Raw genomic sequence first — 19,244 nt, 5'->3', positions numbered from 1 at the left:
TTACAGATTCTTTTCTATAGATAGTGAGGGCCAACTCAGTTTATTGCCCTCTAAGCAAGGGTGAGTGCTTTGAATTCTGTTTGTTTTTTCACGGGCAGCCAGTATAGACTACGTAGATGAGGGGAGATGTGATGCCTTAGTGGAACATTTCTGATAAGCCTTGCGGCTGCATTCTGTATTGTTTGCAATTTCCTGAACAGGTAGGCCCAGACATAGACTGTTAGCATAGTCCAGTTGTGAAGTTATGAGTGCGTGGACAATTGTTTTCCCACAGTCCATTGGTAGGAGGTGGAGGAATGTCCGTAACGCCTTCATTTTCTGGAAGCAGGATGAGGACACATGTGCCATCTGGGTTTTGAAAGAGAGGGTGCTGTCTAATTTGAAACCAAACCCAGATTCCTGGCCGAGGACACAGAAAGTGGTGGAGGATTGAACTGTAAAGGCCACCATAGTTCTCGGTTTTATCGGCATTCAGCCGTAGACAGTTTTTAGCCATCCAGGCTGATATATCTATCAGACACTGATTAAAGTTTGTGAATGCGTCCTCCGAATGGTCTTTGAAGTAGAACACCAGCTGGGTGTCGTCAGCGTATGTGTTGCTCTACGAGTGGGGCTAGGGGGGCAAGATAAATGTTAAAAAGGGTAGGCTGAGGGCCGAACCCTGTGGTACTCCACAAATCACGGGGCAAGGTGATGAGACGTGAGGATGGAGCTGTGTTCTCTGGGACCGCACCTCAAGAAAAGAACTGAACCAGGCCAATGCGGTCCCATTTACTTCCAGGTGCCTGAGCCTGTCAAGGAGGATCTTATGAGACACCGTGTCAAATGGTCTAGCAGCACCAGCATTGCACAGCTAGCCTTATCTAAGGTTTCCCGGATTGTTTCAGCTACCTCCAGCAGAGCTGTCTCAGTGCTGTAGCCAGCTCTAAATCCGGACTGAGAGTCGTGTAGTAGTTTGTTAGATTCTAGGAAGTTGGATAGCTGTTTCTGCACTTCTTTCTCAAGGACCTTGGCTGGTGCTGGCAAAAGGGAGATGGGTCTGAAAAGTTTTAGTACAGCTGGATCTGCATCCTCTTTCTGAAGGATAGGTTGGACAAGTGCAGTTTCCCAGATGGACCTATAAATGCCTGATTTTAGGGATGCGTTCCATAGCAGATTCAATGGGGGGTTAATCAGTGGAGCAAGTAGTTTAAAAAACCTAGCTGGGCAGGGATCCATAGGGGATCCAGATTTAATTTTTCCCAACTGCCTGAGAGAGATATCGGGGTTAAAAGGGCTGAATTCCGACCAGGTGTTTGTAGGGGGGAAGGTATGTTAGTGGTATCCGTTTAAGTGAATGAGGCGTAAATGTCTTGAATTCTTTCTTGAAAAAAGATCGAGAGATTCTCACAGAGGGTCTCAGAAGGGGTTATATTGCTCTTCATTGTCCCTGGTTTCAGGAAGTCTTGGACAATTTTGAAAACTTCTTTAGTAGAATTGTCGGATAGTTTGATTTGGTTGGCAACGTGATCCTTTATGAAGTGCGTTTTAGCCTATGAAATTGTTTTACTTCTTCCCCATAAGTGTTTTTCCTCTCAATGCTGTAGGTTTTGCGCCATTTCTGCTCAAGCTGTTTGAAACAGATTTTTTTCTACTTGTAGTTCTGGCATGAACCAAGGGGTGAGGGTTTATTCCTGGCAAATTTCATAACTTTCATGGGGGCTACTTTGTCAATAGCAGAGGTAACCCAGTGGATAAAGATAAAACAGATGTTGACTTGGCTCTAATACAGTTAATGCTGATCTTTCTTTTACTTTGTGATTTTACTGACTTAATTTTCACAGGGAACCGTAAGTGAGAGCGAGACAGACTATAAGAGAGAGTTTGTGCTTTCATGTTTGCTTATGAAGGTGTTGTATTGGCACTTGAATAGGGAATAATTTATATTATGCCTCCTTAGTTTACCCTATACCACCTATTGCTAGGTCTGACACTTCATAAGCAGGAATTCCCTATCATACTAAATGCTAGACCTGACAGCCTTTGGTGTGGTCTTTCAGCCAAACTTTTTGTCTTCCCCGCTCCTGCTTGCCAAAATGCGTTTTTGTTGGCTTCCGGACACTGTGCACTTTACCAGTGCTAAAGTGCTTGTGCTCTCTCCTTCCAACATGGTACAATTGGCTTACACCCAAATGTCACATTTAATTTACTTGTAAGACCCTAGTAAAGTGGTAATACGCGTACCCATGGCTTGCCTATTAAGGCTACTAGTGGGTATCCAGCATTTATTGTGCCACCTACTAAAGCAGCCCTTTAAAAACATTGCACTGCCATTGCAGATGTGGGCAATTTTGAACATCCAATTCGACCTGGTAAAATAAACATTTTGCAGGGCTTAAACCTTCCTTTTAATCCATATAGGTCACCCTCAAGGTAGGCCCTTAACAGCCCATTTGGCAGAGTGCACTGTATTTAATAGGTAGGGCAGGTCTTTTCATGTTTTACATGTCCTGGTATTAAACAAAACCCTCCCAAACTTCTTTTTTCACTACTGCAAGCCTCCCTCCCAAAGGATAACATTAAGTTACCTTATCACATTCAATAAGTATTAACTTTTGATTCGAAACAGGTAGAAATGTCATGCTTTGTCTCAAAGGAATTGCAATTTAAAATCTGCTTTAATAAATCACAACTCTGAAAATCACACTTTTAGAAAGTTGACGTTTTCTTGTTCAACCCAATTGGTGCCAGTTTCCTTGTTCACAGGGCTGTGAATAATTAGCAGTTGGCCTTTGAGTATTCTACCTAGACAGTGGGACATAGGGGGATTAGATATTGGCAGGATGTGCCGTTCTGCCAGAACTGAAGGGCGGACCTGTTCCATGCCCCACTTACATTTCATAGGGCTGCCTTCAACACACTCACAAAGGAACCTGTCACCAGCCTTTTCACCCTAGACTACTTGGAGCTTTGGCAGGGCAAGGGAAGAACCTTCCGGAACCAGTAGAGGGGGGTAGCCAGGATGTCACCCCGTACTTCAAACACTGGCATCAGGTATACATATTGGACCTTCTGAACCACCTCTTCAGTACACTCCTGGACCTGCAGACTACAGAAGGACGGCCTTGTCCGCAGAGGACTGCCCTGCTACTGGAGGTCTGCCCTGCTCCCTGTGAAGGAAGACTGGACCTGCTCTCTTCATCCTTGGCACCAACAAGTCAGTCATTAGCAGATTTCAGCTTGCCCAAAATGCGACAGCAATGTTGCTTTTTGGTCTTCCAAAGTTCTGTTGAACTTACTGTGGACCCATGTGATGGACTAGTAAAGGTTTTTTTTTAAAAAAGGTACTTGTGCAGAGGCCGGCAGCTATCCCCAAGCCCCTCAGAGCTGTCAATAAACCATTGTCTTCTGCACCCCTAATCTACACTGTCTGTACTGTCTTTGGCCTTCTCCACAAATTGCATTGGCTTCCAGTAGAGAATCCCATACACTTTAAGACCTTGTGTAGGGACCATAATATACTGTTCTCCCAAAAGGCTCCTATTTGTCTAATCTACTTTCTTGTTACAGACCTTCCCGCCCCCTACCTTCTGCTGATCTTAACACTGTCCCAAGGCTACAGTGGGCCTGAGCTGGAGGACTCTCATTTCGTGCTAAAGATCCCATTCTTTGGAATGCGCTCCCTCTTTCCATCAGGAACATTGAAACCATCTGCACTTTAGAAAATATCTGATGGTATCGGCCTCTCAATTGCTCTCTGAGAGGCCGATACCATCAGCTCTCTATGTTCGAGGTCAATCGCTGGGAAGCCCAGTTGCTGGAGCAGGTACGTGCTCTATAAAACCCCATAACATTTCAAGCTAATTTGAGTGATTACAAGGGTCAGTTGGCTGACCTCCAATTCCGAACTACAGGGACACAAGAAGCCCCAGAGGCCTTCCTGCAACTGCTGCAACAGGAGGTGCCTCCCCAGGTCCTGGACCATTGGCTGGCACTAGAGTGCACTACTCTGTAAAGAAGGAGAAATCCTGAAATATTGGGCTCTTCTCGACCCTGAATGGGCTAGTTCACGCTGAGACACAATTGCCACAACAACCGCAAAGCACAAAGCTCCAGTGAACCAGACTCTTCGCACTACGGCGACCACCAGTGACGATCCACAACGCAAGAACTGCACTTTGCGCTACAGCAATGACAGCCCCTGGTGACTGCCAATGCAAAGCTATAGCTCCGACCTTCCGCAACTTCTGACTAGATCTTCATGCTATAGCGACAACCGTCCACAACGCCAAGTCTGCTCCTCGTGTTACAGCCGCAACACTCTCCCAACTCCTCAAGCCATCCACCACCCTGAAATAGACCCTGCGCACTGGACTTCGAGAAGGTACCTTTTTCAGTAGGACCAACCTGGTCCCTGCATCCGGTCCGTGCTCCATCGCGATCAACCTCAAGTTTTGGCTATTTATCTCCAGTTCTACTGGTTGGATGCTTGTTGTTCTGGTTTCATTTATTAATATTCTCTATGCTTTTTAAAATTGGTGTGGTATTCTTCTTGTGTTGAGTCTTCACTTTATTATTGTTTGTGTGCTGCATAAATAAATCAGGATTCAGAAAGCACAACTACTCACCCGATAGGGTATGCAGGCACTTGCAGGCCACAGAGGCTTATTCAAACAGTCAGGTCTTGAGGGCCATTCAGAATTCCAGAAGTGAGGTGATGGTCCGGAGGTTTGTGGGGAAGCTGTTTCAGGTCTTCGCTACGATGTGAGAGAAGGTATTACATTTAAAAAATTGATGGATTGCTCCATGGTCCCAATTCCCTGTCGAAATTCATATTGCAGATCCGAAATAATGTTATTGCAGTCCGCCACCCTTATAATCTACATAAAAGTATGCGACCCACCACTTTAACTAGAGAATCTAGCAAAGAATGGATCTGTAGTGCGAGGGACAGTTACGGTCACCTTTTTTTAATATTGACACAATAGGAGACTCAGACCAGGAATTTGGGAATCCAACACTCTGGCAAAATCTAAAAACGAGAGTCAAGAGGGGGCCCCAAAGACCAGTATTAGCCTTAAAAATGTCAATCGGAACACCGTTTGGGCCCGGTGCTTTACATCCCTTGCTTGATCTTGGAGCCATGTCGAACTCTTCCGAAGTGAAGTTAAGGTCAAACTGATTAGGGGAAAATGTAGACATAGAAGGATCCGACACAGGTACAGATATAGAGCTGTTACTACCCTGCTCTATGCTATCCGCACATAGTTTTAGAGAAATGAGCTACCCAGTCCTTTCAGTCGCTGCAACCTCTATTCTGGGGTTGTCGTCATTACTAAAGAAGAGGGAGTGGTGTTCTTATTACGGCTTGCATCATACAATTTTTCCCAGGCCTCCTCTTTCAAACCGTTTTTGCGTTTTTTTAGGGCGAGCCTACATGACTGTCTCCAATGCTGTACTTTCAAGATATTCCTAGGTGTACAATTTAAGGCTCTTTTCAGATTTTTGTGAGCCTGGGTACAAGCATGATCAAACCATCACTTGGTATTTACAGCTCCTCTCTTCTGGTTGGAAGTTAGCCCTACTTTGATTGCTTCAGTAATTTGGTCAAATGCCTCTATAATCGTGGTAGCTTCAGCTGACTCATCTAAGCCAGCATTAAAGGCACTCCTCTGTTGATGGATTAGTTGTTCTAAGAATCTGGTCGAGTTGATCATAGACCAACGTAGAGTAAAACTGTTCAAATGAGAGAGCTCTATGTATTCTGCACTGACAAAGTATGATGGCAAACCCCTTGATTTTTTACAGGTTTAGTGTTCAACACTAAGCTATGAGGAAAATGGTCACTCATTGCAAGACCGTGTAACGTAAAATAATTAACTATGGCAGAATAACGACAGGGAAAAAGCAGAAAATCAATAACACTTCTTCCCATACTACCATCAAATATGCAGGATATTTCAACTGGTCTGTCTCCAAATTCATTACTGAAACATAGGTCATATTTTAAAAGTAACTCATTGAGTTTCTTTCTCTCCATAATTTGTGTGAAAAATGAGTGATGTTGTTTGTGGGGGAAGTTATACCACGGATCTTGTTAGCTGACAATTGGCAGGGTTGCATATTAAAATCTGACCCCCCTTACCAGGATTTTATCTCTATTACCCTTGTTGATTCATGATTCCAGATTGACATTGAGTTGACTTAAAATATCTAGTATATCTAGACCACAAGTATTATTGTAAAAAGTTACTAGTAACAATAAAAAGGATGCTGAGAGATCGACAGAGACAATTTGATAGAAAACTTTACAGCTACATTGGAGAAAGATAATGTATTTGAAACATAAATACAAAGACCACCCTTTGGCCTACCATGTCTCGATGGAAAACCTGGAGAATGGAATGTTTTAAAGCTGCTGAGATGAATTGGTTCAACAGCCCATGTTTATGGTAGGCAGATGATATTGAAACCTGTCGTAAAGTCTACCCATTCTGGTAAGTTGTGTTTACTACGAAGGCCCCTCTACATTCCAGCATAAAACTGTGGTGATACTTACAGCTAGTGTTGTAGAGTCCGTATTTACCTCACTCCTCAATGGGGGCTGCTCCGCACTTAGCTGAGCATTCAGCAAGTCCTTATCTGTCTGTGGACTATTGACAGGGGTCGAGGTTGTAGGGACGAGTTTACATGGAATAACTCTATTCAGAGAATGTTCCTTGAGTCAATCCACCCCGGTAAGACTATAGAGACAGTCAAACCCATTAGACGTCAAAATAGGGTATGTAAGAGGACATGCATAATTTGGATTTAATGTTGATGGTTGATACAGTGATTGAAATTGAGAAAAGTGTTGTCATTACATTGGATTGTATGAGGGGTTGTGGGGGGTTGATGAAAGAAAGAAAGTGGTAGAGCATAGATTTGATTTTGATTTAAAAGCACTGAGCTTGCTCTTCCTATTATGACATTAACTAGTGCTGGAGTTTTAAAGGAGAGCCCTACACAGTCGCCCTGAAGTACTTTGGAACCTCTGCCAACCCATCTGGCCATCTTAAAATCTGCAAAGAGTGCTCCCACTCTAGTGTTTAGCCATTTAAGTGATTTATTTCCTAGCTAGTCCCATGTTTCTTGAATATGAACACATAGGGTCGGAACATTGGCCAAAATGACCACATATGGGGTAGCAGCATGGGGGAGATCTAATCGATCAGAAATGGGCAACGAATGGGTAGGAACAGTTCCCACAAAGCAATTGTTAAACGGGGAAATGGGTGAAACCCTTTTTGGGTCTCGCTGGCAATGCATCCTGCAAGGATGCATTTGTCCAGCTGGAGACCAATAGCGATCAGTGTGGGGGGAAGGAGGACAAGAGGGTGTACGAGCTTTTTCTCTCCTGGATTCATGTGCGCGAACGCGCACGTCGCGTCCCGCGCCATACACATGCGCGCGCAGACAGACACTCGCTCACACACACACACCCCCTCCCCCACAGTCACACACAGGCACTCCAAGACACATACACACACGCACACACGCACGCACACACACATACACAGCCCGCGGCCCCCTCCCACGCGCGCACACACACACACACATGCTCTCCCCCCCCCCCCCCGCAGCTCAGCAACCCACTCACCGGCTTCCTTCGTGCGGCGGCTCTCCTCAGCTGCAGGGCCCGGCAGCAGGACTCTTCTGCCCTCCTTCGGCACCGGGGCGCAGGGTAGGCTCCTGCCTGCTCCGGTGCTCCAAACACGGCTCCAATCGCGGCTCTTCCGTGGGAGGCGGGGTAGGCTCCCGCCCTCCTACTTCCTGTTTCCGGTTGTCGCGCCGGCCTGCCTGACTTCCTGGTCGCAGGCCGGCAGAGTGACGGCGGTGATTTGCGGTATTTATTTATTTAGTTATTTATGCATTTTTATATAGCGCGGACTTTACCCGATGGCGGTATTTATTTATTTATGTATTTATGCATTTTTATATAGCGCGGACTTTACCCGAAGGCGGTATTTATGTATTCATGTATTTATGCATTTTTATATAGCGCGGACTTTACCCGAAGGCGTCAGAGCGCTTCACATTAGGAACAGAAATGAAACATAATGAGAAACATTACAAAAGAACAGGTTGCAAAAACATACGTTACTTACATAAGGTAATAGTGACAATTGTGAGCAAACAAAATACATGAGGTAGTAAAAACTATGAGCAACCAAAAATACATGAGGTAGTAAAGGTAATAGTGACAATGGTGAGCAAACAAAATACTTGAGTAAAAATTGTGAGCAACCAAAATACATGAGGTAGTAAAGGTAATAGTGACAATCGTGAGCAAACAAAATACTTGAGTAAAAATTGTGAGCAACCAAAATACATGAGGTAGTCAAAAGTGCACAAGAGGAAAAATTGTGAGCAACCAAAATACATGAGGTAGTAAAGGTAAGAGTGACAATCGTGAGCAAACAAAATACTTGAGTAAAAATTGTGAGCAACCAAAATACATGAGGTAGTCAAAAGTGCACAAGAGGAAATGAAAGTGACAAGTGTGCAGTTATAAGAGAAAACAGAGTATAATTAGAGGTATAGTCCTGCAATAAGTGCTAGACACTCAGGCTCAGGAACAAGCGTTACATGGGCAAGGTGGCACTTGTGCAAGTATCAAAGGTAAAGACATGTGAGAGGTAGCAGCCGTGTGTTGCAAGGGCAGAGTGGTGTGTGCATGTTACAAAAGGGCACCGAACACCAGTACATGGAAAATACTGCAAAAAAGGCAGACCCTCCAATCACAGGCATACACTGGGAAGGCACTTCCATGGTCATGGAAAGTAGAAATTATCAGTAGTGGGAAGTCTTCCTCACAAATAGCAAGAGGACGTGAATTACTTTTGGAGGTGTCTCTGGAGGAGGAGAACTTTGAGGTCCCTTTTGAAGGCCTGGGAGGAGGCGGTGGTCCGGAGCTTTTTTTTGTCCTCTCGCGGTTTGTAAATACAAAACATATTGCATTACAAATGCTATAGGTATCACATTTGCGAAAGTTATAACTATTGGCATTGTAAATGACGAAGCTATTAATTTAGCTATTTAAAAAAAAAGAAACATAAATAAAAACTTTGCCATTTACAATACCAATAGCTCAAACTTTCCTAATGCGAGACCTATTGCATTGCAAATGCTTGTTATAGGAAACCTATTTACTTCAGTGACTGGTGCTTGTTGTAACTGAGGCACTAAATTTGACACTGGTCGATTGGGTAACTCAAAATTCCCTGGAACAGTTTGTTGTGGTGGAAGAGTTACAGAGTCTCCAGAGATTATACCATTGTTATTAGAATGATCTTTAAGCCCTTCCCGACCGTTCCCATGCAAGAGAAGGCTGTCAGGGTGGGAATTAACCGAACCCAATCGCTCGACACAGGTTAGCATAGCACATTCAATAGCTTTAAGTCTGTTTGTGAGAGTACAAAAAGAGGTCTTAATAAGTTCTGTCAGGGCTTGAACAGATGCCATTTAACACAAATAAGGGGAGAGGGTCAATTGTGTCTAAGGTCTCACACCCCGAACCCCCTGAGTAATAATTGTACACACGTAAAGGGGTGGAGAGGAAAATCAAGAAAAGGAAGAAGGAAAAACCCCTAAACATTCCACAAAACAAAAAGTCCTTTGTTTTGAGAATACTGCCCTCACTCACACACCGAAGTGTGTGACATGCTTCATCATCGGGTCTGCTTACAATACGCCCAGGTGTAGCCACACTCTGGACGGAGCATAGGGAGGGGGGGTTTAACATAAAAAGACCACAAGACAGATGTACGAGACCAAACAACACATAAACATATAAATCAAATAGTGATCAGTGGATATCACCCTGTGACTGGAAAAGGTCCACAACACGTGCAGTTAAAGGGAAAGTGTTTAAAACTAGTTTGTGGATACCAAACGAAAACTTTATTAACAGGCTCCACAACCAGGATTAAAAGAAATAAGAGGATGGGTAATGTTTTTAAGAGAAACTCATGATTCTCAAAACAACCCTCCTAATACCGCCTTTGTCAACATGTTTCGACCGACTTACTGTGCCACGAAGGTCACCCCGGTCTTCTTCAGGACATGTGTTGTTGCCCGTTCCAATATTGGTCACACCGTAATTCGGTCAATGTACCAATTAACTGATCACATGGGATTCTAGTTGAATCAGCATGTATGGAGGGATCCCAATAACATGGGAAACATATGCTGGAAATGTAAATAAACCCCCTATGAGTATGTTGTTAGAACCCCACTGGGGTAGAAAAATAGAATATGATCACATTTGTCACATCCCCTCAATCCGAATAGAAAATCTCTATCTTTTGTCCATGGTCTCTGGGAATACCGAGTTCAGCACCCACCGGTATCATATGAAATGGGATAAAAAGAAATAAAATCTTGTATGCAATGTTATAATCGAAAACACTCTACATCTCTTACTGAATCCGCCCTCTGTCTCCGGACGTTATGTGTGATTAGTATTTATGCCCCATAAACAGCTGCACCAGGAGCAACACAAACTCACTTTCATGTAAATCACTCACGAGTTTATTGAGGAAGTAAACTCGACATGGCCTCCTGCAGGTAGGTGTCCCAAGAACACAACCTGCAGTAGGGGAAAATAATAATACGAAGACAGTATCTCGCACCCAGCCTGTAGTTACTAATAATGTTTACGGTGCGAATCACCGTGAGTGAAATATATATGAATCTGTAACCTTCAGGCATTTTGGCGTCTGCAAGAGTAACGCCACATGCTAAGGGAGTAACAGGTCATAATGGCACCCCGAGCCCCTCTGTAACTCCTTACTGTTCCGAGGACGACACCTCGTTTGTCAGCCTGTCTTTGGATCGCCGCGTAGATACTAGCGATCTGTTGAGAAAAGTTCAAATAGCCTGGGACACCCGCCCGTAGGACACGCCCTCCCCGAAACACGTCGGGAGGCGTCCTACGTCATTCAGTGGTGCGTACAGTCCCGCAGAGCCCCGGGAGAACGAGTCTTTTACTCGTTAGTTATCCACAACGGCAATGGAGTGTAGATTAGGGGTGCAGAAGACAATGGTTTATTGACAGCTCTGAGGGGCTTGGGGATAGCTGCCGGCTTCTGCACAAGTCCCTTTTTTTAAAAACCTTTACTAGCCCATCAGATGGGTCCACAGTAAGTTTCCTGGGGAATTTTAGGGCGTTTAGATGGCAGATGAGGACTCAAAGTCCCCCGTGAAGTGGAGTTTGGAATAATCTCATCCTTGTCCGGTGTATCTGGACTCACAATTTGAAGATTACTGGGTCGGGGTGCAGTTAAGGAGACTGTGCACAAATTCATCGGGTCAAGGCCACCCGCAGTACATATGGTTAAAGTTTCCACCACGCTTAAAATTAGTTTCTCAATAGCCCCCATTGCCCCTTTAATAGAATTCATAATGAACTGCCGAGATTTTGGTCGGGACTTAGCTAGCGCAGAACTAGGGTGTTTTCTTTTCCCCATAGTTTGAAATACACAATTTATTGTATCCAAAAACACGTGAAAGAATGAAGAAACAAAATAAGTATTGCCGAAAGGACTGGAGACGGTAAGCGTGACAAACTTAAGGTACCAGGCTCATCATTGAGGGACAAGAGATTATTTGCCAAGACGCCCAACCAAGAGGGGGGCCCAGCCCTGCCTCTTCCTGCCGCTGACCGGAGCAGACGGGCCAGCCCTAGGCCCAGGCACGCCCGCGTGTGTCCCGCACTGCGGGAGCCCTGGGCTGCCTTTATGTGCCTTCCGGCGAGAGTCTCGCCGGGAGTCTCGCCGCGCGAGAGCTCCTACCGCTTTGCCTTGTGGGGGTTAGAGTCCTCCCCGGTAAAGTGACAAGTACTGAGCAGTAAAAAAGGAACACCAAGAACCCCAACAAGGGCTCCCACACTGCAGGAGCACTTGGCTGCCTTTATGCGCCTCCCGGTGCTAGTCTGTCGCGTTGGAGGCTCCTGCCGCATTGCCTTGTGGGGATTAGAGTCCTTCCTGGTAAAGTAACGAGTGCTGGGCAGTAAAAAAATGAACACAAAGAACGCTAAGAATGGCTCAGGTAAGTAATTTTATCTTCTTCAGCAGAACTCATTTGAAGATTCACATATTTTTAAATAGGATTGTCAAGCAGTACATAGGAAACAGGGAGGAAGCAATGAGACTCACTTTACTTAAAATTTGAGTTCCTCCCATTCTATAAGAAATAGAGAACAGAGAAAAATATTTAGTGGAAACAGCCACATGCCATGTAAAAAAAATTCTAGCTTTGAGCGGCTGAAGTAAAGGTTTGAGGTCCCGAAAGACAGCGGGTGCAAATGGAGACAGGCCCCATGCCTTCCAAGGGGATACATGTGTCTTTGAAGACATTTCTTGTGAACATAAAGGACCAGCGGATATCCATTTTGAAATACCAATTAGCTTTGCACATTTTTAGTACTAATTCTGTGGTCAAGACAACTGATACATCTGAAGGGAGCGTGACGGATGGCAGCAATTAAGTGTTACAAAACAACATACCTTTTGCTTTCTTTTTTCCTGTTTCAACATGATCCGTGACCTAAAAAATACAAGCCATACAATTCAGATGATTTACTTCAGACACACAAACCCATTATAAGGAGGCAAGAATTCAAGATATACATACATGCAGAAGAAACAATGGACCACAACCACCCCCATTTTAGGTCAAGGAAACAGGCCTGTCTATTCCGCCAAGAAGTAAAGCACGGTAGAAAGGCTCACATATGGTATCATAAATACCTAGAATCTTTAAGTATAACATTTTCATTGGTTTATTTAAACCATGGCCAATACATCAAATTCCACTCTCATCCCTTATTACACAGTAACAATGTTTGATGTGTAATTGTTGTTCATTCAGTATTGATGGGTTTGTTACACAGCATTAATGTCTGCTGTGTAGGTGCTTTTTAATAAATATTTATGGGGAGACCCCTCCAAACATACATTTTCCACTTAGGCAAAAAACATGTTACAGAACACTCCACATTAAGTATTTTACACTATAGGGGGGAGGAGCTAGCCGGCAACCGAGATGGCTGCCTGAGTCCGGAGCTCCTCTGCCCGGAACCATCATCCTGCAAATATTCTGCCCGTTTGGAGCTTACTGTGCAGCAGTACACGGTCCTGCTGTGAGCGCGACAGCTGCGGTGCACATTTTGGAGGCGAAACAGGGGGCCAGCAACCTGGGGACCGAGACCTGCTAGACGGTGGGGAGGCGCGCGGCAGGCCTGTGAAGCCGCGGCCTCGATTGCCAGCTGTGGCCGCTGTTGGGACTGTCCCCGCAGGGGTGAAGATCTACGCGACCCCGCGCTACAAAGCGAGGCGGGATCTCCGGTCTCGGCGGTGAGCGGGGGTGCGTGTCGGTGTGCGGAGGCGCCCGAGTGCGACATCATTGGCTGGCCGGGACACCACTGCCGAGCTGAGCTGCAGCGGCCTGCGGGGCCCGGCCATGCTGGGAGGCGACTGATCACGGCGGAGGCACCCGAGAGGGGTAGCGCTGTGTGATCTACCGCCTGGAGCTGCCGTGAGTGCTGGGACCTGGCTCCTCCTGTGCTTCCCCCATTGTAGCTCCGCTGTGGAGTGGGTGCTTGCGGGCATAACTTCTCCCCTCTGGGGGATCCCTGTTGTTTGCGGCGGGGAGTGCCCTTCTGCGACGACCACTTTGGGATATCTGCAGTGCTCCGAGCCCGCGCTCTTGCTGGCTAATTCTGGACCCTCCCTTGGTGGTGAATTTTCCTACCCTCCGGTCATTGGATTTGTGTGCTGGTATTGACGGGGGGACAGGGAGCCCCTGAGGTCCGCTTGTTTACCCTTGGCGGGACTGGCGCTGTGTCCGGCTAGTTTTCCCTGCACTGGTGCCCGGCTGATCCCTGGTGACTTGCTGGGCGCATGGGGCCTTCGAGACCTTGCTCCTGCTGAGTTGCCTATTCCCCTGTGTGCTAACATAGGGGATTGCGGGACATTAGGATCCACCCTGCCTCATTTTTTTCTGCTGTAGTGTGTACTGATCGTGGTCCTACGCTTGGAGCTTGGAGGCCCCTGCCTGCAACATGGGGCGAAAGGATAGAACCCAGCCGAAGCTCTCCTTCACGCAGAAAAACCCGAAGACCGCGGATGGCGCTGTGAGTGGCGGTGCGACTGGTGGTGACGAACAGGAAGGGTCGCAACAACAGGACCTTAGAGAGATACTCCTCGCCATGGAAAAGAATTTCCAGGGCGGCATGACGGCTATTGGCACGAAATTGGATGCCATGACCTATCGTATGGACCGCATGGCTGAGAGGCTGGATAAACATGCGGAGAGACTGGATATGTCGAAACGCCGCCTTACTGAGGTTGAGGAGGCCCACACCATGCTGGAGACGGACAATAGACAGATGGGCAGGGCTATGCAGACGCTCCTGGACAAGACTGAGGACTTAGAAGCCCGTTTGCGACGCTGTAATCTGCGTGTTACGGGCCTTCCGGAGAGCACTCCTACGGGCAACATGGAGCTCTTTATGGAAAACCTGCAGAAGAAACTACTGGGTGATGACGCTTTCTCTCACATGTTTGTGGTGGAAAGGGCACACCGCTCCTTGGGGCCGCGACCGAAGCCAGGGGCTCCCTCGCGTCCCATTATAGCCAAACTCTTGAACTATCGGGATCGGGATGTCGCACTTAAACTGGCTAGAGAGAAACAGCCTTTGCAGTATGAGGGATCCACCTTGTCCATTTATCCTGACTTCACAGGTCGGGTCCAGGAGGCCCGGAAGCAATTTGCCCTAATGAAACGCCAGCTACGGGAACTGGGTGCAGATTAAGCGATGCTGTACCCGGCTAAATTGCGTGTCAACCGGCAGGGGATGTCTCTGATCTTTACGGACCCTAAAGCGCTGCAGAAGACTCTGAAGGACTGGCAACGAGAGAAACGACGGACGAGACAGGAAGACGCCGATCCGGACGGAGGCTCCCTGGAGAACCAGGACTGACTGGGACCTGGTGCGAGCTGATCGCGGCACGATGGGCCACCCCAGGTTTGGCTGTTGCTTTATTCACTTTAGTCTGGCGGGGGGCTCCTTTGACCCAAGGGACATGATGCCCTCCAGATTGCTTTGTTTCACCTTTCTTTTCCTGGTATTGACAGTTCTTTTATACTGAACTTGAATCCTTTGCATCCTTGCCTGGATGTCGTTGCACCTCTCTCAGGGATATGGGTCTGTTATGGTATTTGTTTATTAATCATTGCCTGCCGGACTGTGCTTGACAATGTACCCTTTTGTGTTGCGTTGCTGTGGCTGCACTGGTGCAGCCCTGGGTCCAGTGACCTATTTTGATGTGATACACTACTGTTCTTATGGTTTTCCAAATGGGCGCATAGTGGTGTCGTTGCCGCGCTTACCTATTCAAGGTTCCGGGGCGGGGGGGGGGGGTGACGGAGGGTGGTCTTTGGGCTGGTTTTGTTGGGTGTCACTGGCACGTGTTAGTTCGGCTACTTCTGCCCCCGTGTGCTCACCACTGCTACCATGGGTTTTTTTTTGGGGGGTGGGGGGGAGGTTGGATGTTGTGTGGGTGGTGGAGGTGATTGTGGCTGTATTGTTGTTGGGGGCTGTGAGGGGGGTGGGAGTCTGTTGGTCGGGGAGGGCGGAGGACCACAGCCTGTCTGCGACTGTTGTAATGTTGGGGGACGCATGGGGAGAGGGGGCTGCCTGTTGGGGTGGATGGATGAACGTGGCCTAGTTGGGGTAGGGCAGGCGTGGGTGGGGGGACGGGGTTGCTCTGTTTCAGAGACTTTTTTGTTGCTTTGTGGCGCGGCACAATTGTTGTTTGAGGCATGTGGATTAACTGGTGGGGATGACAGCGATGAACACATAACCTTCCAGGTTGCTGTGCAGTGTGCGGCAGATGCGCCCTCTCATATGGCGGGGGAGATGACAGATGGAGCGGCGACTCCCGATACATTGAGACTCCTGACATGGAATGTGCGGGGCTTAAATGACCATTGTAAGGTCCGTAGAGTCCTCCAGTATTTAGCAAAGCACAGGGTAGATATCGCGATTCTACAGGAGACACACCTACCGGCACACAGTCCTATCCTTGGTTATAGAGGGCTCCATAACAATGTCCATGCTGCAGGATTTACCACTCACGCCCGGGGGGTCCTCACTTGGTTTAATCCTAGGTCCTCCCTTGCTTGGACGCCCGTGGCCACGGATAGAGAGGGTTGATTTACGATTACAACCTGTATGACAAAGGACTTGACGTGTGCATAGTGAATACATATGGCCCCAACTTTGATCTCCCTGACTTTTACACGACACTGGCTCAGAGGGTATATGCGCTTGCGGACAGGATTATTTTTTGGGGAGGTGATTTTAACTTGACTTTACGTCCGGCACTGGACAGGTCGGATGGGCCGTCTTGGAAGCCTTCGGCCTCTGCGCGCACACTTGCTACACAATTGACTACCCTTGATCTGCTGGATGTCTGGCACCATCGGTACCCATTGCAGGGAGGGTTCACACACTACTTAGCCCCTTATAATATTCACACGAGAATAGATTACTGGTTTGTTTCATCTGCTTACCTCCAGGACGTACGATCCTGTGAGATCCTCCCACGGACCTACTCGGACCATTCGCCTTTACTGCTCTCCTGTGCGGTACCAGTACGACGGATACCACCTTTTTCCTGGCGTTTCCCTCCTTACTCCCTGCTTGACCCTCTCTTTAAGGAGGAACTCTTTATGGCTCTGGAGATTTTTTTCGAGACCAATGTGGGCTCTGTTGAATCATTCCAGTCTGTTTGGGAAGCCTTTAATCTTTATGCTAGAGGAGTTACTATCTCTAAGCACGGAGGCGTGTTAAAGTCGATCATTGGCCGCCTTGACCTCTTGGAGCGGAAACTCCGGGATCTGGAGGAGCTGCGCCTTAGGTCCGGCGACAGCTCTGTTGACCGGGAGATTGCTGGGACCCTCCGGGAGTATAACGACGAGGCGGACTTGGAGATTAAACACCTAGGAAAGTACGCCGTTGCCAGAGCTTACTGTGAGGGTGAGCGTCCGGGCGCAGTGCTGGCCCGCTTGGCTAAGCGGGGCAGAGAGCGCTCTTCCGTCCCGATAATGAGATCTGGCGCCTCTGGGCTCCCGCTCTCGAACGATGAGATAACCGCGCGCTTTAGAGACTACTACGGGGCTTTGTATGCCTCGAGAGGACCAGCTCCGGAGGAGGGTATAGTGGACTACCAATCTCACATTGAACTCCTGTGGCTATCTGATACGGATTGTAGGTTTTTGGCCCGCCCCTTTGAAAGAGAGGAGGTGGTGTTGGCTCTGTCCTCCATGAGGGGTGGCAGTGCCCCGGGCAGCGATGGTCTTACGGTGGCTTTTTATAAGGCCTACATTGATTTGCTGCTACCTCATCTGCTCTGTCTGTTTGAGGATATAGCCAATTCTGGCTCTATGCCCCCTTCAATGCGTGAGGCGATAATTGTGGCAATCCTTAAACCAGACAAGGACCCGAATGACTGTGCTTCGTATCGCCCACTTTCTTTGATGAACGTTGATACGAAGATCTTTGCTAAAGTGCTTTCTAATCGTTTGTATCCTATGGTTACGACACTGGTTGCCCCAGAACAATCTGGGATTGTCCCCACACGCAATCCTGTTTACAACGTTAGGATGGTCTTTGCCGCCTTTCAACATACCCGTCCGGACGTGTCAGCTGTAGCCGTATTTTTAGATATGGAGAAGGCGTTCGATTCTGTTGAGTGGACTTTTTTACATCATGTTCTTCGCAGGATGGGTGTTGGCCTCCTCTTCCTGCAGCTATTGTCGGTCCTGTATTCCAAACCGAGGGCCCGGATCCGTATTGGCCCTCTGACCCCATTGAGGTTGGAAGGGGCACGAGACAAGGGTGCCCGCTCTCCCCGATACTTTACGCTTTGGTGGCTGAGCCCCTTGCCTGCGCCCTACGCGAGTACCATGGACATCGGGGTATCCGCTTCCCTACGTACAAGCTCATTGTTTCCACTTACGCGGACGATACGCTCCTTTACGTTCGAGATCCCGAGAATCATCTTTCCCCGGTATTGCGCGAGGTGGTTCGGTTTGGCGCTCTCTCTGGCATTCGAGTAAACTGGACGAAGTCGATTATGTTCCCGCTTACAGCGGCAATGGTGCGATTTGAGCCTGAGTTTCCATTGCAGTGGACTACCGAGGCGGTACGATACCTTGGCATTCGGCTCCATACTGATTCAGAAATCGTTCTCCGGGAGAATTACGGCTGCGCGGTCTCTAAGTTGGAGGATGATGTGGAGAGATGGACTCCTCTTCCGCTGTCCCTCTTGGGGCGCATCGCCTTAATGAAGATGGTGATACTCCCGCGTTTTCTTTTCCTATTTAATACTATCCCTAAGGTGTTGTCGATTCAGTTCTTCCGCAGGCTCCAGTCGCTGCTGGTGAGACTTGCTTGGGCGGGTAAACAACCTCGGGTCGCGTGGCATATTTTACTGCGACCGTATGCGGCGGGTGGGCTCGACGCCCCAGACTTGGAGCTCTATTACCGCGCAGCGCAGGCTGCTCATGCTTACTCGTGGATTCACGGCCCGCAAGATGCCCCTTATGTCCGTATTGAATGTATCGTTGCGGATCGCACCCTCTACCGGCTCTACTGACACAGGCTCGGGATCGCCGCACTGGTCTGGTCGACTCCTTACTGTCGGTCACCCACGCCTGGAACTTCATGGCGCACGCCCAGGCGTGTTCGCTATTATACACCCCGAGCGCGAATCTTGAGTGGTGCCACTGGCTGAGTCCCTGTAGGGAAAAGGGAGTGATTCGAGCACTGAGACGGCTCGGTATCCATACTATGGGTGACTTGTTTTTGGGGGGCACGGCGCGGACGTGGGCCGAGGCGACCGCTGCGGTGGAGAACCCCCCTCTGATGGCGCGCTTCTTGTTCCATAGGGTGCGCAGCGCTTTGCGTTCACTTCTGGGGACAGATATGGCGGAGCCGGTGACGGTCACTGCCTTTGATTATGTTGTCATGGCCAAGTCCCCACTGCGATTGATTTCCAACCTGTATCGGATAGCCCAGGCGGAGCTGTATGCGGATTATACCAAGCCACGCTTGGCCTGGCAGCGGGATCTGGGCATCGAAATGACCGAGGACCTCTGGGGCTATTGCTGCGCCAGCATCCGTAAAATCTCTCTTAATGGTCGCCATAGACTCA

General features: G+C 47.9%; 1 protein-coding gene across 5 annotated transcripts in view; it reads right to left on the bottom strand.

Moving 5' to 3' along the window:
- Nucleotides 1-19,244, bottom strand: part of REDIC1 (regulator of DNA class I crossover intermediates 1) — an 805,769-nt gene that overhangs the window by 737,694 nt on the left and 48,831 nt on the right. For all 5 annotated transcript variants that reach the window (XM_078680043.1, XM_078680023.1, XM_078680053.1 and 2 more), the window contains exon 2: nt 12,528-12,567. In XM_078680043.1, coding sequence (XP_078536169.1) covers nt 12,528-12,567 — 40 coding nt within the window. The remainder of the gene's footprint in view (nt 1-12,527; nt 12,568-19,244) is intronic.

Source organism: Lissotriton helveticus, chromosome 1_1, assembly GCF_964261635.1.
Source record: "Lissotriton helveticus chromosome 1_1, aLisHel1.1, whole genome shotgun sequence".
Lineage (NCBI taxonomy): Eukaryota > Metazoa > Chordata > Amphibia > Caudata > Salamandridae > Lissotriton > Lissotriton helveticus.
Note: the sequence above shows the minus strand (reverse complement) of the source record. Positions and strands in the feature narration are given on the sequence as shown.